Below are 27,364 nucleotides of genomic sequence, written 5' to 3' on the forward strand. Positions count from 1 at the left end.
ATACCTCTGAGAAGCTCTCTCCTCGATGTATGGGAACTTTAAAGTAGAGAAGACATAACTGCAAATGGGAATCTATGTTTGTGGCATCCGTGTGTGGGGTCTCTGTGTCCTAGGTAGGAGAGAAGTTTTAGGGAAGAATACCTTGTCAAATTTTTTCAATATACTCATATGTGCATAAGGGGCATTTGAAAACACATGGAATGAATAACAAGACTTTGTGTTTCTAGAGCACCTTTCCCAAGGACATTTATATATAGAGAGAGAGATTATCCTCAAAACCCTCTCTTCAGCTGGGTTAAGAGCAAGAATTATTTTCCCATTTCATGAGGGGAAACCAGAACAAGGAGAAGTGCCTCACCTCTACCAGCTTTACCGACCACAGACACCGAGTCCCCCCCTCTCAGAGATGAGTGCCAGCAGCCAGCAGACCCACTGCGGCTCCAGTCTAAGTTCCCCTGGCCTCTCTTTGGTTCTCCACTGTGTATAAACCAATGTTCTTGGCTCCTTATTTGATCTTAAATTCAGTGTTGGGTGAATCAGTCACAAGATTTGGACATTCTGTTCAGAAAACATTATAAATTCATCAAGATTTGCTGGATCTGCAAAACTCTCCTGGCGTTCTTAATAGAATAGCAGTCTTCTGTCCCCAGATGACTTCAGGAAATGTAAGACTTGTGTGAGGGGATGATAGAGACAGTTTCCCAATTGCCGTGAAAGAGACACACCCTGTCATAGCACCCTGCCTTTACCCATGCTATCCTCTCTTCTTAGCGTGCCTTTCTTCCCTGCCCTTGTTCACCTGTAGCATTCCAATGCATCTTTTAAAAGCCAGTTTGACCATTTTCATCTCCTTCATCAAGGCTTTGCATGCATTCTCCAGTTATGTTTTCTTAACAAAGCCCCAATTTCATTCAAGTCTCCACTCCTCTCCCTCCAGGATGTGTGCCTGGTGAAAGGTGCTGACTTGAGCCCAGCTCCATGGAAGACTTAATTAACATAAGTATAATCTCAGTCCATTTGTTAGAGATTGGATAAAGAATTTCTCCGAGTCCTTGGCCAATTAGACAAAAGAAGTGACATGTGGGGGACTCTTGGTCCTCACGAATAAGATGGGGCTTGAGGAAGAGACGGTCAGCCCTCTTCCTCTGACCATACTGTATGGCTTTGGGGTGGCTGCTATCTTCTCACTTCCAGCCTGAGGATGACGCAAATGCTGATGATGGCAGAGCAGAGACAAGGATAAAATCCAGGTCCTTCAAGGCTTTGTAGAGCCATTGAAACAACCAGACTTGAAGTTGGCTCTACTTCTGGATGATTTACATAAGCTAATAAATACCATGATCCATTGTCAGAGCCCTACTTTCTGTTTCTTGCAGCTGAAAGCCTTTTAATTTATCCAATGCTTTTCCTGCACTAAAGCCACACATTCAGTCAGAATTGAGTATTCCTTCCTTGGGTTGCTGTAGAACTGTGTATACACCTCTATTTTAGCATCAACACTGGATTTTAACCATCTGCTTCTATGTCTATCTTCCTCACTGTGATATCTCAAGGATCATATTTTATTTAATACTTAATTCACATTTCAGTCATTTATTTTTAGAGTTTAGTATTATGGCCAATATATACCAAGTAATTAATGAATATTTGATGAATGAATGAATTTACTCAGAATATATCAAAGTGAGTGCCGTAGGCAGCCTCAGGCATAAGCAACTTAAATAATCACTTGAGACCCTAGCCCTTAAGACACTGCTTCCAGGACCTATGGTGTTTTTTCCATCATCTGTCCATCCATTCATCCAACCCACAGAAGTCCCAGGCACCATGCTAAACCCTAGGAATTCAGAAATATGCTGTCCTCTGCTGGCACAGATTCCATTCTGCCCACCTCAATGTAAATTGGGGGCCCTCTGGACCTTTGATACCACTTCAGGTGCACACTCCATCTGAGTACATGTGGGAAGCTGGCAATGGACAGAACTATAGCTCTCAGTGTAGGCATATAGGACAATACAGACAAGAAAATGCTCAGCTTTCTGCCCAGGAAGTGCAAGTGGCCATACATCCAAGAGAGAACAATAATAGAGGTTGCTGCTTCCCATCTGAGCACTGTGGGCCCTGACTCTCACTGGGCCTGGTTGCACACAGTCTTTGGGCAGATCTGCTGCACCATCTTTCTGGCCTCTTGTGGGTGTTTAGTAACAGAGAGAGCTTGCAGGTTCCTAAAAGGAGGAGAAAACTCCAGGTATTTAAGAATTTCTGAGTATCCCTATTTGATTCCCTGTTTCTCTATTGTAGTCCAGAAAATTACAAGTTACAAGCCACAGGGAAGTAGGAAGGTCAACATGAGACTCTAGTTCTAGCCAGGACCTTCAAAGATAATGGAGTTCTTCTCTCTGCTACCAGGACATAGTACATTCAAATGTTCAGATTTCAAGTAATAACTCTATAGGTAGACTTTGAGCTTCTTGTCCTAATCATCCTTGCAATTCCCAACAGTCCTTAAGAGTTCCAGTCTTCTAGAAAAATCTTTTCCTTTAATATCCAAATAAAATAACTCAAGCTTTGCCCAGTGCAATTTTGGAAAGTTCAACACATTCCCTGGCATTTTGAAGATGCCTGATGGAGTGCTTGCCTTCCCCTGCTGGCTTTTTGTCATCTCTTACCCTAAACTTCGAATCCCAGACCAATTCTTGGTCATCCTTGATTTCTAATCACCAATACTGTCAACTGCTGCCCTCTCTGCCCTGTTTCCCCAAGAATGTGGGCAGAACTACCTCTTCCTTTATTTCTAAAACATCATTAGTCACATGAAGGCTACTATATGTAACAGATTTTAACTAAATGTTAAGAGAGAGGCATCCTTAATTCTAAAATTCTTTAGCTATCCCATGATAGAGAATTTATGACCAATCAACTCTCCCTTTGTAGCTAAGGCCTATTTTATTTCTTCTTTTACTTGATTCTTCAAGGGCCCCCAAAAGCCCTCTCTGGAGTCCAGAGAGAACACTCTTTTTTGATTGTGCTGATCATTTTAGTTCCCTTTATTTTGGTATTCTTGATGCATTCTACAACCTGAGCCCTACCTTTCCTGTCTAAAATGTTGGTGTATTTCCCTGCACAGATACATTTTCCCCTTCTGCCTCTTTTCTTGCTTCCAGATTATAGAAAGGACTGAAGTAAGATTTAAACAAGCAATTTTTAAAATCTCTCCATTGCACTTGTATTCTTAAAGTTTAGATGTGCTGCACTTGGGACAGGATGTACTTCGCATGTGGTGACACTCAATAATTTTTAACAATAATAATATCTAATCCTTCCTTGAAGATAGTAATCTCATATTTCATGCGTTGTTTCACTTTTTCATCTTGTGATCCTTTTGAAGACTCCCATGAATTCCCTCTTGAACTCCAACTCTCACTCCAAACAAACAAACTGTAAAGTCTACTCTGTGAGTATTCTCATTAGCAAGCGAAGTGAGTCCACACTCCAGCTGGCTTCCTAGCAACACCCAATGGTCACTTAACTCTGAGAGTCTTAGTTTCCTCTTTTGTAGAATGAGGAAGTTGGCCTACTTTATCTGTGGCTTCCTTCTAGCTTTAGAATACCATGTATGCCTCTAGAAGATGATGGGGGAGGTGATACGGGGTTGGACCCAGGAAGTGGAGAAAGCCAGCTAATTTTATTTGTAGTTTCAACCATCTGCTGCCATTAACACTAACAAGCAGCTATTTCCTTTTTAGTGATGGAGTGATCTTAACTCTCCAGTTTAAGCAAAAAGTGACTACTAATCTTGATTTAATCACTAAGAGATCGTCACATTTCCCCTTTCCTTGAAATGAGATTACTAATATCGACCCCTATCTCACTTGATAAACAAAATGTTTATATTAAAATGAAGTGTCAAGGGTAGTACAATTCAAGTTTGGAAACTGAAAATTTATTTTTCTCCTTAACTTTAACTTAAGCCATTTTCCCTTCCTTCTGTAATTGTTCCAAAACTACCCAAGAAGACCTAAATAATTAGTAAATGGAGGGAGATTTATATGGAAAATTAAAGAAAAAAAATGCAGAATGATTGTCTGAGGTTAGTAGATTTTAGCTTGCTTCAAAATGTTAAAAGAATTAAGTTGAAGCACCATCTAGTGGCTCTCAACTTTGTTTTGCTAAAAGTTGCTCCTAATTTCCTTCAATTTAGGAACATGATTAATTTGTTGTGCATGTATATCTGTATGCATATATGTGTTCAGAAAAGAAAAAAAATGTTTTTTATCTTTTTGCAGGGGTAGAAGGCTGGGAGGAAGTAGCTGTACTTCTTCACTCTGCCAATCTATCACCCAGACAATCATGGTGGTGAGAACGGAACAGAGAGGAAGCATGAACTCAGATGAATCTCTTCCAGGAGTCCTGTACGTGGAAAAAGGATTAACACAGTAAAGTCCCATAGATTTCAGTTCCTCTGCTCCTCTTCCTCACGTCCTCTCTAAGAGCCCACAACAGTGTCTTTTTCTTCCCACTCTTCTATTGCAGACATGTCCTCACATGTCCAGGGACTGGCTGACTATTAGGTGATCTTTGCACACCCCCAGATTCTCAAACCGTTTCATATTGCAAGCCCACAGCATCCCTTGAGTTTACACAACCAGCAATTCTTCTGGAACAGTCATAGAGGTGGCTCTCATACCTATGATTCTTATCTTCTGAAGTTACATCTCTTTCATTATCTCTAAGGGAAGAATGAAAATGAACATGAATACACCATAACCCGTGTTGCAAGTCTGACAGCAAACCTTGAGATTGGCAAACTAGGTATTTGAATCAATCAAGATTAAGTTCAACTGCATATGAAGTTAAACCCAAAAGAGTGAACAAAATAGTTTATTCTCTCACACAAAAGAATTTTATAAGTAAGTAATCTAGGGTTTGTAAGGCAACTCCATGGTCATCAGGACCCATCTTTCTTTTCCACCATCTTAGTGAATGTCTTCCATCCTCAAAGCCACCTATGGCTCACTTTGGCAGCTGGATTTCCAGTCATCACATCAATGTTGCAGTCCAGGAGATAAGGAGGAAAAGCAAAAGAAGACCTCTCCTTTCTCTTTAAAGGGCTTTCCTAAAAATATCACGTAATATTTATGCTTACATCTCATTGACAAAACCTTTGTGGGTGGTCATATTCAGCTGCAAAGGAAACTGAGAAATGACTTTTAGCTTAGTATGTCCCTCTACTTAATAAAATTGGAGCTATGTTATTAAGCAATATATTGGAAAACTAATACCACAACATTACTGTGTAACAATTACAAAACCTCTGTGGCAACAATTGCTGAAATGTCAGGGATCATCTGAGGGTTAGGTAGGCAGCTCTTCTGGTCTTGACTGAGCTTCCTCACATGTCTAGGAGATAGCTGACTATTGGATTGTCTAGGCTGGCCTCAACAGTGATGTGGGGGTTGAGACTGGGGTGACTCAGCTCTGCTCTTCGTGTTTCTCATCCTCCCACAAACTAACCCAGGCATGTTCTCATGGAGTAACAATAGAAATATGCAGGACCTCTTGAGACCTAGGCTCAAAACTGGTACACTGTCACTTCTGCCTCATTTGATTGGCTAAAGCAAATTACAGGGGGTGAAGAAATATGCACTCGCTTTATAGAAAGAACTCTAAAGTCTCTGATGAGTTACACGGATAAAGGAAGGGGTGAAGTTTTTTTTTTTTTTTTTTTTTTTTACTTTATTTTATTTTATTTTTTTTTTTTAATTTTTTGTTTATTTCAGTAACATTGGTTTATAACATTGTAAAAATTTCAGGTGTACATCATTGTACTTCTATTTCTGCATGGACCACATCATGTTCACCACCAAAATACTAATTACAACCCATCACCACACACATGCACCGAATTATCCCTTTCACCCTCCTCCCTCCCCCCTCCCCTCTGGCAACCACCAATCCAATCTCTGTCCCTATGTATCCGTCCATTGTTGTCACTATCTACTACTTAATGAAGGAAATCATACGGTATTTGACCTTCTCCCTCTGACTTATTTCACTTTGCATTATACGCTCAATGTCCATCCATGTTGTCACAAATGGCTGGATTTCGTCGTTTCTTATGGCTGAGTAGTATTCCATTGTGTATATATACCACAGCTTCTTTATCCATTCGTCCCTTGATGGGCACTTAGGTTGCTTCCAAGTCTTGGCTATTGTGAATAACGCTGCAATGAACACAGGGGTGCATGTACCTTTGCAAATTGGTGTTTTCAAGTTCTTTGGATAAATACCCAACAGTGGAATAGCTGGATCATATGGTAGTTCTATCCTTGATTTTTTGAGGAATCTCCATACTGTTTTCCATAGTGGCTGCACCAGTTTGCACTCCCACCAGCAGTGTATGAGAGTTCCCTTCTCTCCACATCCTCTCCAACACATGTTGTTTCCTGTCTTGTTAATTATAGCCATTCTGACGGGCGTGAGGTGATATCTCATTGTAGTTTTGATTTGCATTTCTCTGATAATTAGTGATTTTGAACATCTTTTTCATGTGTCTGTTGGCCATCTGTATATCTTCTTTGGAGAAATGTCTGTTCAGGTCTTTTGCCCATTTTTTAATTGGGTTGGTAGTTTTGTTGTTGAGATGCATGAGTTCTTTATATATTTTGGAGATTAAGCCCTTATCAGATGTATGGTTTGCAAATATCTTCTCCCAATTGTTAGGTTGTCTTTTCGTTTTGTTGATGGTTTCCTTTGCTGTGCAGAAGCTTTTTAGTTTGATGTAGTCCCATTTGTTTATTTTTTCTATTGTTTCTCTTGCCCGGTCAGACGTGGTGTTTGAAAAGATGTTGCTAAGACCGATGTCGAAGAGCGTATTGCCTATGTTTTCTTCTAGAACTTTCACAGTTTCAGGTCTTACATTCAAGTCTTTAATCCATTTGGAGTTAATTTTTGTGTATGGTGTAAGGTAAGGATCTACTTTCATTTTTTTGCATATGGCTATCCAGTTTTCCCAACACCATTTGTTGAAGAGACTCTTTTCCCCATTGTATGTTCTTGGCTCCTTTGTCAAAGATTAGCTGTCCATAGATGTGTGGGTTTATTTCTGGGCTTTCGATTCTATTCCACTGATCTGTGTGTCTGTTTTTGTGCCAGTACCATGCTGTTTTGGTTACTATAGCTTTGTAGTATATTTTGAAGTCAGGGAGTGTGATACCTCCAGCTTTGTTCTTTTTTCTCAGGATTCCTTTAGCTATTCGGGGTCTTTTGTTGTTCCATATAAATTTTAGAATTCTTTGTTCTATTTCTGTGAAAAATGTTGTTGGAACTTTGATAGGGATTGCATTGAATCTATAGATGGCTTTAGGAAGTATGGACATCTTAACTATGTTAATTCTTCCAATCCACGAGCACGGAATATCTTTCCATTTCTTTGTGTCTTCTTCAATTTCTTTCAGAAATGTTTTATAGTTTTCGGTGTACAGATCTTTCACCTCTTTGGTTAAGTTTATTCCTAGGTATTTAATTCTTTTTGTTGCAATTGTAAATGGGATGGTATTCTTAATTTCTCTTTCTGCTACTTCGTTGTTGGTGTACAGAAATGCAACTGATTTTTGTATGTTGATTTTGTATCCTGCAACTTTACCATATTCGTTTATTACTTCTAAAAGTTTTCTGGTGGATTCTTTAGGGTTTTCTATATATAAAATCATGTCATCTGCAAATAGTGACAGTTTCACTTCTTCCTTTCCAATTTGGATCCCTTTTATTTCTTTCTCTTGCCTGATTGCTCTGGCTAGGACTTCCAATACTATGTTAAATAGGAGTGGTGACAGTGGGCATCCTTGTCTAGTTCCTGTTCTTAGAGGGATAGCTTTCAGTTTTTCACCATTGAGGATAATATTAGCTGTGGGTTTCTCATATATGGTCTTTATTATGTTCAGGTACTTTCCTTCTATACCCATTTTATTCAGAGTTTTTATCATAAATGGATGCTGGATCTTGTCAAATGCTTTCTCTGCATCTATTGAGATGATCATGTGATTTTTGTTCTTCATTTTATTAATGTGGTGTATTATGTTGATTGATTTGCGAATGTTAAACCATCCCTGCATACCTGGAATAAATCCCACTTGATCATGGTGTATAATCTTTTTAACGTATTGTTGTATGCGATTTGCTAGTATTTTGTTGAGGATTTTCGCATCGATGTTCATCAGTGATATTGGCCTGTAATTTTCTTTTTTTGTGTTGTCCTTGTCTGGTTTTGGTATCAGGGTAATGTCGGCCGTAGAATGAGTTAGGAGCTTCCCCCTCCTCAATTTTTGGAAGAGTTTGAGAAGGATAGGTATTAAGTCTTCTTTGAATGTTTGGTAGAATTCACCAGGGAAGCCGTCTGGTCCTGGACTTTTATTTTTGGGGAGGTTTTTGATTACTGTTTCGATCTCCTTACTGGTGATTGGTCTATTCAAATTCTCTACTTCTTCTTGATCCAGTTTTGGAAGGTTGTATGATTCTAAGAATTTATCCATTTCTTCCAGATTGTCGAATTGGTTGGCATATAGTTTTTCATAGTATTCTCTTATAATCTTTTGTATTTCTGAGGTGTCTGTTGTAACCTCTCCTCTTTCATTTCTGATTTTACTTATTTGTGCCTTCTCTCTTTTTTCTTGGTGAGTCTAGCTAAAGGTTTGTCTATTTTGTTGATCTTTTCAAAGAACCAGCTCTTGGTTTTATTAATTTTTCTATTGTTTTTTTGGTCTCCATTTCATTTATTTCTGCTCTGATTTTTATTATTTCCCTTCTTCTACTGATTTTGGGCTTTGTTTGTTCTTCTTTTTCCAGTTCCTTTAGGTGCATTGTTAGATTGTTTATTTGAGATTTTTCTTGTTTGTTGAGATAGGCCTGTATCGCTATAAACTTCCCTCTTAGAACCGCTTTTGCTGTATCCCATAAATTCTGGCATGTCGTATTTTCATTTTCATTTGTCTCCAGGTATTTTTTGATTTCTTCTTTGATTTCTTCGTTAACCCAGTCATTGTTCAGTAGCATTTTGTTTAATCTCCATGTATTTGTGGCTTTTCTGATTTTCTTCCTATAGTTGATTTCTAGTTTCATACCATTGTGGTCAGAAAAGATGCTTGGTATTATTTCAATCTTCTTAAATTTATGGAGACTTGTTTTGTGGCCTAATATGTGATCAATCCTGGAGAATGTTCCATGTGCGTTTGAAAAGAACATGTATTCTTCAGTTTTTGGATGGAATGCTCTGTATATATCTACTAGGTCCATCTGTTCTAGTGTGTCGTTTAAGGCCAATGTTTCCTTATTGATCTTCTGTTTGGATGATCTATCCGTTGGTGTAAGTGGAGTGTTAAAGTCCCCTACTATTATTGTGTTACTGTCTATTTCTGTTTTTATGTCTGTTAATAATTGCTTTATATATTTAGGTGCACCTACATTGGGTGCGTAGATATTTACAAGTGTTATATCTTCTTGTTGGATTGTTCCCTTGATCATTATGTAATGCCCTTCTTTGTCTCTTTTTACAGTTTTTGTTTTAAAGTCTATTTTGTCTGATATGAGTACTGCTACCCCAGCTTTCTTTTCATTGCCATTTGCGTGGAGTATCTTTTTCCATCCCTTCACTTTCAGTTTGTGAGTGTCTTTAGGTCTGAAGTGTGTCTCTTGTATGCAGCATATATATGGGTCTTGTTTTTTTATCCAGTCAGCCACCCTATGCCTTTTAATTGGAGCATTTAGTCCATTGACGTTTAAAGTAGCTATTGATAAGTATGTACTTACTGCCATTTTCTAACTTTATTATTTTTTTTTTTTTTCCCTCAGTGTTTTAGTAGTCCTTCTCTGTTCCTTACTTCTTCTATACAGAATTGATGGTCACTTTAGTTTGACCTCTGTATGAAAGCTGTACTCTTTAACTACCCTCCTCCCTCCTTTTATGTTTTTGATATCATATCTAACCTCTTTTTTGTGCATTTGTATCCATTACGTTCTAATCGTGGAAATAGATAATTTTTCCTATTTGTGGTCTTCTCTTTTCCCCTTAAATCAGTCCCTTTAACATTTCTTGTAACACTGGTTTCTTGGTGACAAACTCCTTTAATTTTTGCTTATCTGGGAAAATTTTGATCTCTCCTTCCATTTTGAACGATAACCTTGCTGGGTAGAGTATTCTTGGCTGTAAGTTTTTTCCTTTTAGCACTTTAAATATATCATGCCATTCTCTTCTAGCCTGTAAGGTTTCTGCTGAGAAGTCAGCTGATAGCCTTATGGGGTTTCCTTGTATGTAACTTGACATTCTCTTGCGGCTTTTAGGATTCTCTCTTTATCTTTAATTCTGGACATTTTGATTATGATGTGTCTTGGTGTGGGCCTCTTTGGGTTTATCTTGTTTGGGGCTCTCTGTGCCTCCTGTACCTGGATGTCTGTTTCCTTCCTTAGGTTAGGGAAGTTTTCATCTATTATTTCTTGAAATAGATTCTCTGCTCCCTTGTCTCGCTCTTCTCCTTCCGGGACACCTATAACACGGATGTTAGTGCGCTTGATGTTGTCCCAGAGGTCCCTTAGACTGTCCTCACTCTTTTTAATTCTTTTCTCTTTTACCTGTTCACCTTGGGTAATTTCTTCTAGTCTTTCTTCCAGCTCACAGATCCGTTCTTCTGTATCCTCTACTCTGCTTTTGAGTCCCTCTAATGAATTTTTCATTTCCAGTATTGTATTCTTCATTTCTGATTGGTTCTTTTTATATCTTCCATTTCTTTGTTGACATTCTCACTGAGTTCATCTATTCTTCTCCCCAGATCAGTGAGCATCCTTAACACTCTTAGTTTGAACTCTCTGTCGGGTAGGTTGCTCATTTCTGTTTCACTTAGTTCCTTTTCTGGGGTTTTGTCCTGTTCCCTTACTTGGAATGTATTCTTTTGCCTCCTCATTTTGCCTCTTTCCCTGTGCTTGTGTCTACGTATTAGGTAGGTCAGCCACGTCTCCTGCTCTTGGATAGGTGACCTTATGTAAGTGATGCCTTAGGATGCTTCCAGTGTGCTTCCCTCAGTTCTCAATGTTCCAGGGTGGCCCCTATGTGGGCTACGTGTGTCCTTCTATTGTGGCCTATTAGCTCTCCCTATAGGCGCCCAGGAGGCTGAGTTATGCTCCTGGCCAGCTGTTGTAATGCTCAGCTGCTTGTAGTTGTTGTGGGCCCTTCAGTCTCTTTATCAGGTGTGGGGAGCCCCAGTACAGTTGGCTGTAAGTTCTAATACCACATTTGTGTTGCAGTGTTTCTTTTAAGTGAGTAGGCCCCCAGTGTGGCAGGTTGTTAGGCTCAGGGCCTTACAATTGCTGTAAACCTCTAGCCTATTAGGTCTCTTGTCAGCTCTCTGGGGATTGCAGCTGGGTGGGGCTGGCCTCAGGCACAGGAGCACCCAATTGTTTCAGGCTTTGGAAGGTGGGGCAAACCCCCTATGTGGGTCTTTGAGATGCACAAGTCTTCTGCAGCTGACAAGCCCTGCTGCCCACAGGTCCACAAACACAGTCAACACAGTCCTGCCCGGTGTCCTCACCCCGACCTCCCCAAGCGCACCCAGTCTCTCCACGGCGGGAGCCCCACCCACTCCTCCACCACCCCACACTCTCCACCCGCTCCTTGTGCACACCCTGCCCCGCTCAAGTCAGCTCAGTTGCCAGGCTGCAGAGAATCCAGTCACCAATCTATGCAGGCCCACACGTTGCCTGAGGGCTTGTTGTTGGGTGGGGCCAGTCTCTAGGGTGGGCTGCCTGCCCTGGCTGAGCTGGATTAAATTGGTGCTCTAGCGGGTGGAGCAGACCCTGGGCTAGCAGGTCTCAGGGAGAACTCCAATGGCGTCTGTGTCAGCACGCTCACACCAGGCCACAACAATGGCCGCCGCCAATGTCCCAGTCCCTGGAGAGGTCTCACCCCTCACCGTGATGCACTCAGGGCCTATTAGGTGAGTCTCTTGTCACCGAAGCACTGTGTACCTTTCTTTCTGGTGATTTTAGGATGCTTTCTGGAACGGGTGAGTTTGTGCGCGGGCCCTTTAAGAGCCAGTTTTAGTTTCTTTGTGAACCGGGTTTTCTGGGGGTGCTACCCAATGCTTTAGTAGCAGGCACAGTCAGATATTATGCCGCTGGTGTCGTTTGTGCTGGGTCCACAAAATGCCCACAGCGGGGGCGCTCCCCGGCTCAGGGCCCCGCGCCTCCAGGGAGGCTGCGTACCTGTGAGCTGCTCCCGGCGGCCGTGAAGCTGGCGGCTTGTGAAGGCGGCGTTTTTCCTCTCCAGAAGGGAGTCTCTGCCTCTTCTACCCCAGTTAGGATTGTCCGTTGTTGCAGGAGTTCCTCTTATCCAGTTTTCAGTTCTGTCTCAGGGGTAATTTTTCCACGAGTAGTTGTAAATTGGCTGTGTCCACGGGAGGAGGTGAGTTCAGAGTCTGCCTACGCCGCCATCTTGACTCCGCCTCTCAGGGGTGAAGATTTTGAGTCATGAATATAATCATCCACCACAAAGAGAAAGAGGAAGATGAGCATTGGACCAGGCAGCTAGCAATCAGTACCACAGTATTTTCGAGTCTGTGACAGAATTGTAGTACTAGACTTTTTTCCGTTCTATGCTCTGTTTTAAACATGAGGAAATTAAAATAAAAAAGAAAGAAAGAAAAGAGCCAATATAAGTTATGTATGGCGTTATTTACTAATTTATTTCTTGACTCATGTTCAATTACTAATGGAGTAGGTATTAATCTTAGCATTTGTCCTATCCTTTACTGTAGGCTATATGTAGCCAAAACCTGACTCTATTTCTTCAAATCCAGCTACACTACATTTTCCAACTTCCATAGAAGTTAGTGTGGCCACGTAAAAATTACCAGCCAATAGAATGTGAGCAGTAGTGATTACTATTCCAGGCCTGCTTCATGAAAACCTCCCACATAAAACCTCCATTCTCTCTCTCTCTCTCTCTCTCTCTCTCTCTCTCTCTCTTTCTCTCTCTCTCTGTCACCCATTCACCAGCTGAATGGAGAATACTCTGAGAAGAGCAGAGTCATAGGATAAAATGCTAGCTTAGAGTAGAACCACTCCTGCTCCCTGCCCTAGCCCCACCAACCTGCATTGGAATGTGAAGCGAACAAGAATTAAACTTTTGTGGTATGAACACACTGAGATTTTGGGGTTGTTTGTTTCAACAATTAGACTATCCTACTTATTTAGTATCCTCTAGACAGTATGCATTAATTTTCTCCCTTAGAGTTTTGCTAAAAATAAAACTAGTAGCCCAAATCACCTGCCACTTTATGCAAGAAATTTTTCTTTTAAATAAAAGGACACTTTTTACTATAGGATTACCATATGTATCAGTGAAGATAGGTTTCCTCTTTACAGTGGCCCTAGAAGATGTTAGGGTTTCAGCAAGCATTCTTACTCCTACCACCATTAATCTATTCCAACCTGGAGTGCAGACAAGAAAGAATTGAGAAAGGGAATTGAGACATTGGAGCTCTAAAAGGTGAGATGACATTCAGTGCCATCTCCAGTGAGTCTAACAGCTCCTTATTTGGGACCAGCTTATAATTTCTTCAAAAATGCAGGTAAGTGCTGAAAACGATTCCTGACCATTTATTCGATGATCAGTCCAAATATGCAACACAACTACACCACTAATTGCTAGCAAGCGAGAAAGGGGTGGAAGGGTCAGCGACTAGCTGATTTGGAGGAGGTGTTTGCAGTGGCTCCTGCCATTGCAACATTGATTAGCATCTCAAGTGGGCGGAGGAAACAAGAAGCTAGGATGAAAGAACCATCCAAAGAACCCCGAGGAGTGGAGAAAAACTGCACAGCATGGCTATTTGCTTTTTGCTGACCCATCTTCCTCTTTATTCTGAGAAGCAAGGTTGCTTCTCCTTTGCAAATAAGAACTCACTAGGGCAAAGGGGAGAGTAGATGAGTCATCCTAGGCACTGATGATGGCAGGCAGCAAGCTTTTGCATGGGCATACATATGTGTGCTAAGAGTTTGAAATGGGCCTTGCCAACTATCCCATCAATTCTTATAAACACAAAGTTGTCAAAGAGTAACGGGAGACGTTGAAGTAGATGTTGAACCCGAAGGCTGATTTCAACTGGCTGCTTCTTTGTGATATCTCCTCAAGTCTAAATCGACTTCCAGATTTTTTACTTTCGTGCTCTAGAAAAAAACATAAAATATATAATTCAGCAGGAATGAATACAAGCCTTCAGAAGCAGAGAAACTGGGAAGTAAACACTTAAGAAGTCCCAGCCAAATTTCATTTCTCCCATGGAATTCTCAAAGGGTGGTCTAGGATGGGTCTCTCCCAGGGAAAAACTACAGTGAAGCAGAAGCTCGTGCCCCGGTGCTGCAGGCACCTCTGGCTGGGCTCTCAGCTGTTAACCAAGCTTTTATGTCAACGGAGGGGCTGGCCAACAAGCACAACGCACGAAAAAATGTGTCAAGCTTTTCCCAGGACATTGTAAACTCAAAGTCTTACAATGATGGTTTCTTTCTAATGAGTCCTATGTTTTTCAGTCTTCAGCTCCTAACTGCAACCATTAATCCTCTGGAAATAGATGCATCCCATGATGACCAGTATAACCAAGAAAAGAACGAATCTCTCATAGAGAATGATCAGTAAGGATGATGCTGGAAATCTTAGGGTTCTGAGACCTTTAATCACAGGCAACACAGGCGGGGGTAAAGAGCCGTTCCAAGGATTCTTCTAATTAACAAATTACAGTCAATGGTTTAAAAGAGCCTTTTAAAATGTTCCTAAAATTTCACAAACTATCATAATCAAAACACCTTCTAGATTACAATTCTAACGTTGTTAAAGTAGCCTTCTTTTGTGACAGAGTTTAGGACCCACGTCTGTGTTTGTAAATGGTAAGTTTTAATAAATATTTTCTAAATGAATAAATGTGCAATAAGCATTGCTAATACTTCCCAATTTTATTTTTTTTTACAAAAGGAAATGTACTTTCTAACTTCCTGTGTAAATGTTAGTCTTTGGGGGTGTTATTCTTAGTATTTTGAGCACTATCTGATAATACTTTCCACACAGTGAAGTGATTTTGTCACTGAGTTGCTGTAAATAGGGTATTTTGTGTTTTACTACTTTCATTTGTTTTTCTGTGAAATGGTCTTGGAAATTGTTGAAAAGGTAAAATGGGATTAATTAGGACAATTACTCTGAAGTCTTTCCTTCCATGAAAATGGTAGCCAAAAGAGCAAGTGAACTCTAAGTACAAGTCTGACTCTTGGCTCCAAGATGTCAGGTCGTCCGTTAAATAACCTGCTCAAATACTAAATTGGAAGAATGTCAGGCAATCTCCTAGGCACCGTAAGGGAAAAAGAAGACACGGTCAGAGCCCTCAAAAATCTCACAATCCAGGGGCCGGCCCAGTGGCATAGGGGTTAAGTTCGTGTGCTTCTCTTCGGCAGCCTGGGGTTTGCAGGTTCAGATCCTGGGAACGGACTTACACACTGCTCATCAAGCCATGCTGTGGCAGTGCCCCACATACAAAATAGAGGAAGATTAGCACAGATGTTAGCTCAGGGCCAATCTTCCTTACCAAAAAAAAATCTCGCAATCCAATTGGAGAAGTCAGACCCATACGAATGAAAAGATAACTTACAAGAGAGCAAATAGTGCTAAGTGAGCATTACAGATTATAAATCCTCTAAGGAATAAGAAAGCTTAATCACCTCTAACTCGGAGGTCAGGGTGAAGTGGATTTGACCAGGCCTTGCCAATAGCAGGATTAAATAGGTTAAGAGAAGAAGAAAGGACTTTTTAAGGGAAAGAAACAACTTGAGTCAAGATTTGAAGATGAGTTAAGTCATATTTGAAGCATAGAGCGGGAATATAGAGATGAAGTCTGTGATGAACTGAAACTAATTCTGCAGTTATTTGTATGTGTCAGGCACTGTGCCAGACTCTGGGGATATGGAAATGAATGATGTGGTTCCTGCTGTCAAGAGCTTACACTGCACTGGGAGTCTGAGAAGTGGGCGGTCAATTACAGGGTTATGGAAGTACTCTGACAGAGGCATGCATGTGGCATCATGTGCGCACAGAGTAGAAAGCTAATCAAACTGTAGGGCAAGGGAAAATTATCCCAGAGGAACAATATCAAACTAAGTCTTAATGCATCATTAGGAATTGATCAAATGGAACGGAAGAAGAGTATGGACAGAGAAGTGCATTAGGGAGAGGTAGAAATTGCATGTAAAAGAGAACAGAGGAAGAAGAACATAACACATTTAGGAGTCCAAAATGCCCACATGCATGGAGTGCAGCCTGGAGAAGAGCAAGCCATGAGGCTAAGGAGAGCAACAGGTCGAGGTTGTCAAAGGGGTTTAGCTTTCCATGAGACAAAAAGAAGCCACTAGGGGCATTTAAGTAGGGGAGTGGCATATTTTTCATTTTAGAAAAGTCACTCTGGCAACAGTGTGGGGGACAAATTGAAGGGAGGTAAGTTAGGGGCCAGAAGAACTGTTACAGGGACATTGCAATAATCTTGGTGAGAGATAATTATGTGCTCAAGGAAGGCAGTGGGAATAAAGAGAAAAGTCCATATTTTAAAAAGATCTTTAAAGTAAAAATCAACAAAACATAGTGATTGGTTTTGAATATGAGGAATAAAAAGAAGGATGTTGTACGATATCTTTAAGTTTCTGGCTTGAGTCACTTATCAAGATATAAAATATAGGTGTGGAGCTTATGAAGGGGTAGAGGAAAGGAATTCCATTTTAGGAATATGCAAGTTGAGGTGCCATTGGTGCATCCAGGTGAAGCTGTGCAATTGGAAGTTGGTTTTGATCCTAGTGTAGCCAAGGAGAGAAATCTGGGCTAAAAATATATATTTGAGAGTCAAGAATTAGGCAGTGGTTGAAGCCATAGGTATGGATGAAATTGCTCAAAGAACGGGGTAAAGGTGAAAAGAATAGAGGGCCAACAATGGAATTCTATGGGAGAAATGCCTTCATTCATGGGATGAAGAGACGCAAAGTGATCTATTTAAGAAGACTGTGATGTAGACTGAAAGTTAAGAAGAGAACCAAGTGAAAAAGGGAGGAAAACAGATGAGAAGGGAGGAGAGATCATATCAAATATCACAAATAAGCTAATTAATAACAAGAAATTAAAAATTATTATCTCACTTGGCATCTGGGAGATCTTTAGTGCTTTTTGTCAGAGCATTTTCTGTGCATAGATATAAGTGAGTTAAGGAGTAGACATGAGGTGACAGAAGATAAGTATAGATTCCTCTTTTAAAAATCTTGGATATGAGTAGAAGGCAAGAGCTCAGAGCTTGAGGAAGTCACAGCATCTAGCTTTAAACATGAGGGGAGAAAGTCATGTTTATAAAATCAGCCTTAGGGAAAGGATTTCTGGAACAGAAAAGATTGAACAAAAGAGAGCAAGGATAATTAATGAGGCAAAGCCTCTGAGGACATGGAAGGGGAAAAGTATAGAGTGTGGGTTGAATGTTTGGTCTGCAGAAGGGAAAGTCAGGTAGGACTGGAGATAAATGCACAGATCTAGAGACAAGAAGCATAAAATAAGAGCCTAGAGCAAGCGGGAGATTGACAGTGGAAAATAAAAAATAGATGCGAATGTACTGATACATGCTACAACATGGATGATCCTTGAAAACTTATGCTTTCACTTATGCTAAGTGAAAGAAGTCACAAAAGACCACATATCATATGGTTCCATATATATGAAATGTTCAAAATAGGAAAATCTATAGAGACGTAAAGTAGATTAGTGGTTGCCTAATGCTGGAAGAGTGGTGGGATTAAGGAGTGATAGCTAAATGGCATAGGTTTTCTTTTTGGAGTGATGAATATGTTCTAAAATTGATTGTGGTGATGGTTGCACAACTCTGTGAATATAGTCATGCTCCACATAATAATGTTTCAATCAATGACAGTGAATCAATGTGAGAGACATTATGAGGAATAATTAATAGGATATGATGATTTTTAGTAATAATAGCCAATGTATACTATAATAAATACAATAGCTAACACTTATTGATAGCTAACATTTGTTAATACAATAGCTAATATATATTGAGTACTAACTATGTGTTAGGCACTGTGTTAACTATGTATATTATTTTATTTAATTAACACAATAACCCTATGAGGTAGGTGCCATCATCCTCATTTAACAGATGAAGAGATCATGGGACAGAGAAATTAAATATTGTTCAAGGTCGCACAGCTGGCAAATGAGAAGCCATTTTATGCCAAAGGCTTTGCTCCTAATCACCAGATTATACTCCCTGGAACGATATGAAAACATGGACCTTGTCTTTTCATCTTTGTATCACCAGCTTTAAATGTATAATAACATTCAATAAATATTTGGTGAATGAATTGATGGATTGGTTACCGATGACAAGGGAGAGGGAGAAAGAAAACTTATCTCTTACTCAGGGTAACAAAGTGGTGACAGAAAACTCAGGAAGAGAATAACTACTGCTTTTTTGCTATCTACTAAGTACTGTTTAATTATATAAAAGTATTGATAATTTGTACCAATAATCAACCTCAAAGTAAAAGTCTACAGATTACTAAGTTAGCAAATAATACTTTTATGGCTACCAGAATAAAGATATGTAGAGAATGTACTGGTAAATTGTTATTAAATGAATTCTTTCTGTTTGATAAGGGAGTAGGAACAATTTGTCTAGCATGCTAATGCATTACCCAGTTAAGTTTTAGAGAATATCTTCAAATTAGGAGCACAGGCTTCCTACCGTGTACTTGGTAATTCATAATCTTCTATAGAGGGAAAGGCTGAGCACCAAGTCCACTACTCTAAAAAAACAGGTGCTTACCAGGGTTTAGCTCTAAGGACAGGCTCTTGTTGCCGGTCACATGGGAGACAGTGCAGGACGCCGTAGGCACATGGCAGTCCTCCCAGTGGCAGGTACTCTGGATGGTCACTGTGCCATTGTCCCAATATTCTTGCTCAGTGACACAGTCTCCCTCTGGGGTCCAGGAGATTTGTGCAGCTGGCTTCCTTGCAACTGCCCTGCACACCGCAGTTCTATTCTTACTTTGAAACAGGGTCACCTCAGGGGGCACTGCAGATACATAGGGAAAAGAGCTTCAGTCTTAACACATGGATATGGAATTTAGAGAGACATTCATTTCAGTGCCAAATCTGGTTATCTGAAATACTACAATCTATGATGTTCCTTACCTAACACTTGGAGGTGATATCCATGAAGAAAATTCCCGTAAGATGTTACCACTTGACACCTGTAATACTCATCATGAGTGATGTCCACGGGATCAATCTGAAGGGTAAGATTCTCATCAGATCTGGAGGCCCAGGTTATTCTCTTATCAGACAGTTTCCTTTTGGTCTAATTTTTCTCTCTCCTGTAGGCTCTGATGCAGGAAAGCTTGTCTCTGAGGATTATTTCCCATGTTGTTAGCACCACAGCTGTCAACAGGTTGGGAGGGCAATAGAGCCCTCTTCATAACCACAGGTACAGACACAGAAGTGTTAACTGGACAGACACACACACACGGAGAATAACAAAAGAAAAGCTTGAGAAAGAACTTCATCGTGTGTTAAATTTATCCACAGCATATTACACGAAGTTGTACTGAAACATTACTTTGCTGGTGATATAATTCCAGAAATATTAGATTTATATAAGAAATTAACATTTATGAAATACATATAACATATTAAATCCATCTGAAGATTAACCAATTTTATCCTGTATTATGTTTCATTAGGAAAACACACATGTTGTATGTCTGACAAATTTTTTAAGTATTTTGAAATTAATTCATGGGATTTGATATCTATAAAACAACAGAGAAGAAAACAGAATCTAAATTAAAAGAAAAAGACAATGTTCTAAATCTAATCTTTTGGTCATAGAGACTATTAGATTTATCATACAATTCATGTTCCCCAGGAAAGAAAATGGATGTGGTTTTCTCTTCCTAAGTTTTGATGAAAGCAAAAAAATCAATAACATCAGAACTAAATGCCTATCTCTAAAGGGTGACACTTAAGACAAACATAAATATGGAAAGTATACGGTACTTGCATTAAAAATAACTAAGATGGCATCAGGTTGAGCAAGCTGGATTTTTTTTTTTTTGCTTAATTTCTCTTCAGAGAATAATGAAGTCAGTGAAATCTGTAATTGTATCAGTTGGACCATTCCACAAAAAAGTAAAATGATGCCTGGTAGAAAGAGAAGCTAGAAGTATTTATTTCTAGTGAAAAAGTAGTATAGTATATAAATACAATACAAAGAAAAAACAAGAATTGTTTTCCTCTGTATATTTTCTGAAAAAGGAACTTATTGCAAATGTGTCATACTATCGTATGTGGCCTTTGAACGAGTTTCCCTTCCTTCCTATTCCGTCACATATACTCTCCCAGATGGTTCAGCTATGAAATTTGCCCACAGACTTTGTTTCCATACATTCAATACAATTATCAGGATTAAATATAGAATCGACCTCTTCTCCTCAGTTCATGCCTTACATTGCCACCAGGTACATCTTTCTATAACACAAGTCTAATTCACTTAACTCTAAGAGAGGTCTCTTTAGAGATCTCTCACTGTTTAAAGAATATGATTAAATGTCTTTGTATTGGCTTTGAAAGCCCTCTTTTTCAAATTGACTCACCTTTGCAATTTTTTAAAATATGTGATTTATCCTGTAGAATGTTGTGTGTGCACTTGAGAAGGATGTATATTCTGCTGCTGTAGATGGAATGTTCTGTATACGTCTGTTAGGCCATTTGCTCTACAGTGTTGTTCAAGTCTACTGTTTCCTTATTGATTTTATATATGGATGATCTATCCATTTTTGAACATGGGTAATTAAAAGTTTCCTACAATTATTGTATTGCTATCTATTTCTCCCTTCAGTTCTGTTAATATTTGCTTTATATCTAGGTGCTCCAATTTGGCGTGCATAAATATTTACAAGTGTTATATCCTCTTGATGAATTGACTCCTTATTCACTATACAAAGACATTCTTTGTCTCTTGTTAGAGTTATTTTTTGTGTGTGTGTATGTGAGGAAGATCAGCCCTGAGCTAACATCCATGCCAATCCTCCTCTTTTTGCTGAGGAAGACCGGCTCTGAGCTAACATCTGTTGCCAATCCTCCTCCTTTTTTTTTTCCCCAAAGCCCCAGTAGATAGTTGTATGTTATAGATGCACATCCTTCTAGTTGCTATATGTGGGACGCCACCTCAGCATGGCCGGACAAGCTGTGCATCGCTGCATGCCCAGGATCCGAACCCAGGCCGCCAGTAGCGGAGCGCGCGCTCTTAACTGCTAAGCCACGCAGCCAGCCCCTAGAGTTTTTGACTTAAAGTCTGTTTTGTCTGATATAAATATAGCCATCCCTGCTTTCTTTTGGTTTTCATTTGCGTGGACTATCTTTTTCCATCCCTTCACTTTCAGCCTCGGTGTATCCTCAAACCTAAAGTCAATCTCTTGTAGGCAGCGTATTGTTGCATCTTGTTTTTTTTAATCCATTCCGCTATTGTGTGCCTTTTGATTGGAGAATTTTAGTCCGTTTACATTAAAATAGTTATTAATAGGTAAGGATTTACTGTTGTCATTTTGTTAATTGTTTTCTGACTGTCTTGAATTTCTTTTGTTCCTTTCTTCCTTTCTTGCTGTCTTCCTGTGTGATTTGATGAGTTTTTGTAGTGGTATGTTTTGATTCTTTTCTCTATATCTTTTGTGTATCTACCAGAAGTTTTTTCTTTGTAGTTACTATGCGGCTTACATAAAACATCTTATAGTTATAATGGTCAGTTTTAAGTTGATTACAACTTAACTTCAATCGCACACAAATACTCTACACTTTTAATTCTTGCCCCCACCCACATTTTATTTTATTGATGTCACAATTTATATATTTTAAATTTGTGTATTCATTAACAGATAATTGTAACAATAGTTATTTTTAATACTTTTGTCTTTTAACAATTGTACTAGAGTTAAAAGTGATTTGTGCACCACCATTACAGTATTAGAGTATTCTGAATTTAATTATATATTTACCTTTACCAGTGTATTTTATACTTTCATATATCTTCATGTTCCTGATTAGCATCCTATATTTCAATTTGAGGAACTCTCTTTACAATTTCTTGTAGACAGGTCTAACAGTGATGAACTCCTTCGGCTTTTGTTTTTTCTAGGAAAGTCTTTATCTCTCCTTCATTTCTTAAGGATAGCTTTGCCAGGTAAAGTATTCTTGGTTGGCAGAATTTTTTCTTTCAGCACTTTGAATTTATCATCCTACTCTCCTAGACTGCAAGCTTTCTGCTGAGAAATATAGTAGTCTTATGGGGTTCTCTTATATAGGACCAGTCACTTTTCTCTTGCTGCTTTCAAAGTTCTCTCTTTGCCATTTGATTATGTGTCTCAGTGAAGACTTCTTTATGGAAAATTTATTTGGAGTTCTTTTGGCTTCATGGATCTGGATGTTCATTTCCCTCCTCAGATTTGGGAAGCTGTCTGTTATTAATTCTTTAAACAAGTTTTCTGCTCCTTTCTCTTCATGTTCCTCTGGGATTCCCATAATGTGTATATTGTTTTGTTTCTTGGTGTCCCATAAGACCCATAGATTTTTCTCACTCTTTTTTGTTTTTGTTACTCTGTATGGATAATTTCAAATGATATGTCTTTGACTTCACTAATTCTTTCTTCTGCTCGATGAGTGTGCTGTTGAAGCTCTCTATTGAATTTTTCAGTTCAGTCAATATTATTCAGCTCCAGAATTTATGTTTGGTTCTTTTTTTATGGCTTCTATCTCTTTTTTGAACTCTCCTTTTGTTCATATAGTGTTTTTCGGATTTCATTTGGTTGTCTTTCTATATATTCTTGTAGCTCACTGAGCTTCTTTAAAATAATTATTTTGAATTCTTTGTCAGGCAATTTCCATATCTCCATTTCCTTTAAGGTTAGCCATTGGAACTTGATTTTGTTTCTTTGGTAGTATCAAGTTTTCTTGATTTTTTGTATTCCTTGTATTGCTGTCTTCACATTTGAAGAAGAAGGCACCTCTCCCAGTCTTTACTGACAGGCTTCTGGAAAGAAAGACCTTCACCAGTCAGCTCAGCTAGAGATTCAGTGGGGGGGAGGGGTGTCTCTCAGACCTTTCTATGAATCTTCTCCATTCCCCTTGCTCTCTCTTGGGAAGGAAGTCTTAAGATTATGTGTCTTCTCTTAATCCTGCAAAGTCAGACAGAATGCTGAGAGCCTCTCATTTACCTCAGGGCAATTCTCTGAATTATTCAAGGTTGTGCACCTTCTCCCAAACCATCAGAATCAAACAGCTGCTGATATCCATGCACACTGTCTGCAAGGGTGCCTGTTATCTGTGGAAAAGTGTGGTGCCAGCCACAGAGGGGACCTATGGAATACTTGGGAAGCACATCAGCTAATTAACGGGGTCCACAAATGAAGACTCCCACAGGGCTTTTGGGTGGGGCTCATAGTGGAATTCACAAGCCAGCCAGTAGAATCTGTGGCCAGTTGTTGAGTTTCATGCTCCAGTTGCCATGACTCCCCACCTCTTTTGCCTACTCCTAGCTGCCCCAGACAATTCAGCTGTGCTGATCCCCTCAGAATTCCTCAGGGGTCAGAAAAGTGGGCCTCTTGGGCAGCATCCTGTAAGGCTAGGGAAGCTGGGTCCTCACTTTGCTCTAATTTTCCCCCACAGGAGAAATCACAGGCTGAGGGAGTTTCTCTTGGGACTGAGCTGTGCTGCCTTGGGGGGAGGAGTGATATTGGCAAAGTGAAACTGTTCTTACTGTCTTCAATGTGTCTATTCTTGATTTTTTGCTTCACTGTGGTACTACAACCTCTCAGCTGGACTCCTGGGCTCCCATAAAGGTATTCTCATCCACATATGGTTGTTAAAATTGGTGTTTCTGTGTGGGTTTGAGGGCTGGAATCTCCTATTCTGCCATTAAAGGGACCAGTAATTTTTACCAACATTTCTATTGCACGATCAGTGGAAAAGTCAGCACAGTAAGAAAGAAAAATAATGTCATTGTATTACTATTATTATTAATTATTATTATTATAAAAATCATTTTTACCTTTTGGACCTACTGAAAGGGTCTTGGTGACCTCTAGGCAGCTGAGAACCATACTTTGAGAACAATTGGAATAGTCATTCCCCTAGTCCTTTCCTAGGGGTCCTATGACCACGCACTTGGGTAATCACTCACTGGGGAAAAAAAATTATCAAGATCACTTGAAGATTGTTTGAATACAGATCTGAATTGATCCTGATATCCAAAGATACAATGCACCATTATGGGCTTCCTGTTAGAGTAGGAGAATATAGGGTAATAAAAGGAATCCTGGGTCAGGTTCATGTCACAGTGGGTTCTCTAAACCTACAGCCCATCCAGTGGTGATTTTCCCAGTTGATAAATGTTTAATTAGAATAGATATATTTAATGGTTGGCAGACCCTCCTGGTGACTCCTTGATCTGTAAAGTAAGAGCCATTATAGTAGGAAAAACTGAGTGAAACCCTCTGAAACTACCCTTTCTGGCCAAGAGAATAAACAAAAATCAATATTGCAGACCTAAGCATAGGTGTCCCCTCAAAACTTAAAGGACACTAAAATAGTGGTCCCATCATATCCCCATTTAAATCATCAGTTTGACCCCTGCAAAAAGTGAACAGTGAATTACAGTGGACTAAGGCAAACTTTCCAAGTAGTAGCCCCAACAGCAGCTGCTCTGCCAGATAAAGTATCTTTACTAGAGCACTTTAACCAGCCTCTGGTTGAAGTATGCAGCTATTGATCTAGAGAATGCATTATTTTCAATATTCATCAGGAAGGAACATCATAAGCAGTTGTATTCACATGGGACAGGAAACAATATATAAATATGGTCTTGTCTTATGGCTACTTAAATTTCCACCCTCATGGATGATATAATCTAAAAAGACCTAGACTAACTAGGCAGTCTACAGATCATCACTTTGGTCTACTATATTGATGACATCATGTTAATCAGAGCTCATGAGCAAGAAGTGGCGGGTATTATGGATACCTTGGAAAATCACATGCATTTTAGAGGTGGAAGATAAATTCTACAAAAATCCAGGGCCTGATACATTGGTGAAGTTTTTAGCAGCCCAATGTTCTGTCCCTACCAGGACATCTCCACAGTAAAGGACAAGTCATTTAACCTTAATTCCTACCACTAAGTAGCACAATACTTGGTTTTGGAGGCAGCATATTGCACATTTGAGACTATTACTATGACCCACTTACAGGTTTACATGGAAGGCTGCTAGTTTTGAGTGGAACCCACACTAAAAATAGTATCTATTGCAGGTACACAATGCAGTACAACAACTTTTACACTAAGTTCATAAAACCAGGAAGATCTCATAGCACTAGAGGATATTGTGGTTGAGAAAGATGCCATGTGGAGGCTCATACAAATCCAGTAGGAGAGTCACAGTGGAAGCCCTTAGGATTTTGGGGCAACGCCATATCATCAGAAGCAGAGAAGTATTCACCTTTTGAAAATCAGTTCACGATATGCTATAGGACCCTAGTAGAGACTGAGCCTCTAATCATGGGTTATGAAGTGACCATGCAACTAGAACAAACTGTCATAAACTGGGTACTGTCAGACCTACCAGATCATAAAGTCAAGTGGGTTTGGCAGCAACTCATTGTGAAACAGAAGTTTCAGAGAGTCGAGAGGACACAAGTAACCTGAGTGAACAAATGGTCCAGACTCCCACATCATATACCACTGTTGCACTGACATCTCTCCCACAGCTCACATCTAAGTCCTCATGGGGAGTTCCCTGCAACCAGAAACCCAAGCTTAGTTTATGGATGCGTTGCCTCAGTATGTGCATATGTGCCTAAAAGGACAGTTGCTGCACTAGAGTCCCACTCATATCTGGCCCTGAAAGATAGTGGTGAGAAAAAACACTACCTACCAGTAGGCAAGGTTTTGAGTGGTACATCTGGTAAATCTACTTTTTATGGAAAAAAAAAATGTGGTCAAGTAAGAAAATAGATGAACTCATGAGCAGTGGCAAATGGCTTGGCTTTTTGGTCAGAAGCCCAGAAGATTCAAAATTGGAAGGTTGGGAACAAGAAGATCTGGAGCAGAGGCATATGGATTCATCCAGAAATTGCTAGCCTGATGGAGCACTGAAACTCTTGAAGGCACAATTTGGAAATTATCCCCTACAATGATCCAGGCACCATCCTTCAGAACAGTTCTGTTTTCCCAGTAGATGGAATACACGGCCCAAAAACAAAGAGTAAATGCAGGAGTCGTCCCACTCACCATAATTCCTTGGGGAGTTTTGCTTCCAAATTCCAGTAATTTTAGATCCTGTGGGTCTAGTGTCCTGGGTCTCGGACTGGAGATACTTTTTCCAGGAAACACGATAAGAGTTCTTCTAAGATATAGCTGCTTTCTGCTAGATGAGGAGGCTCAGAAAGGAATTACCTTCTTGGTAGGGTAATTGACCCTGATTATCCTGAGATGATAGGCCTGCTTTTATATAATGGGGACAGGGAAGAATATGCCTTTTTGTACTCCTATAACCAGTTTTAACTGAAAATCTGTAAGTGTGGCAAATACGGTCTGAGAAGGGCCTGACAACCAGGCCTCAGACCCCTCAGGACTGAGGGTGTTGTCACCCCACTAGGAAAGCCACATAGACAAGTAGAACTGCTAGGAAAGGAAAGGAAATTGATAAGTATGAGTTATGGCCTTGGGACCAACTACAGCAGCAGGGACTATAGTCTGTCACCTTACCCTTCTTTTGTAAGTTTTCCCAGAAACTATAACCAAACAGAATCCTGGAAAAGCTGTGCCTGGATACAGTCAACTTAATGTAAAAACACACAAAAACAAGTGGATGTGAATGGTGCAAAGAGTGGACTGTAGTGTATGCTTCGGTACCCCACCCAGATCCCCTTTATCAGGCAGATTCTCTCATCGCCCAACTGCTGAGAATGCTGGTTGTTAAAAGCTCACAACTGTCCCCTTCTCTGCTGAATGGCTCTCAGCGGAATGGGAGTTGTCTCACCTGAGAAAATATACACTGCCTCACTTACCCACCCCAGCAGCTGACAGCCAATGCCTGAGTGATACAGAGATACAAAAAGATAACCCTTTTTCTCGAGATAGAACAAACTCTGAAATGCATTTCATGTTCCACAGCTCCAAGTGGAGCAGCCTGATGTCTCCACCTGAATCCACATTCTCGCTTAGCTTTCTTCCCTTGTCCTATC

At 39.9% G+C, this 27,364-nt stretch overlaps 1 protein-coding gene across 1 annotated transcript in view; it reads right to left on the reverse strand.

The window, feature by feature from the left end:
- Positions 1-11,636: 11,636 nt before the first annotated feature.
- Positions 11,637-27,364, reverse strand: part of LOC101403520 (cell surface glycoprotein CD200 receptor 1) — a 61,860-nt gene continuing 46,132 nt past the window's right edge. Inside the window, 3 exon segments of the mRNA XM_087440147.1 lie at positions 11,637-14,211; positions 18,897-19,145; positions 19,265-19,542. Coding sequence (XP_087296273.1) covers positions 14,075-14,211; positions 18,897-19,145; positions 19,265-19,542 — 664 coding nt within the window. The 3' untranslated portion in view covers positions 11,637-14,074.

Source organism: Ceratotherium simum, chromosome 15, assembly GCF_057802395.1.
Source record: "Ceratotherium simum simum isolate JZ-2026a chromosome 15, ASM5780239v1, whole genome shotgun sequence".
Classification (NCBI taxonomy): Eukaryota; Metazoa; Chordata; class Mammalia; order Perissodactyla; family Rhinocerotidae; genus Ceratotherium; species Ceratotherium simum.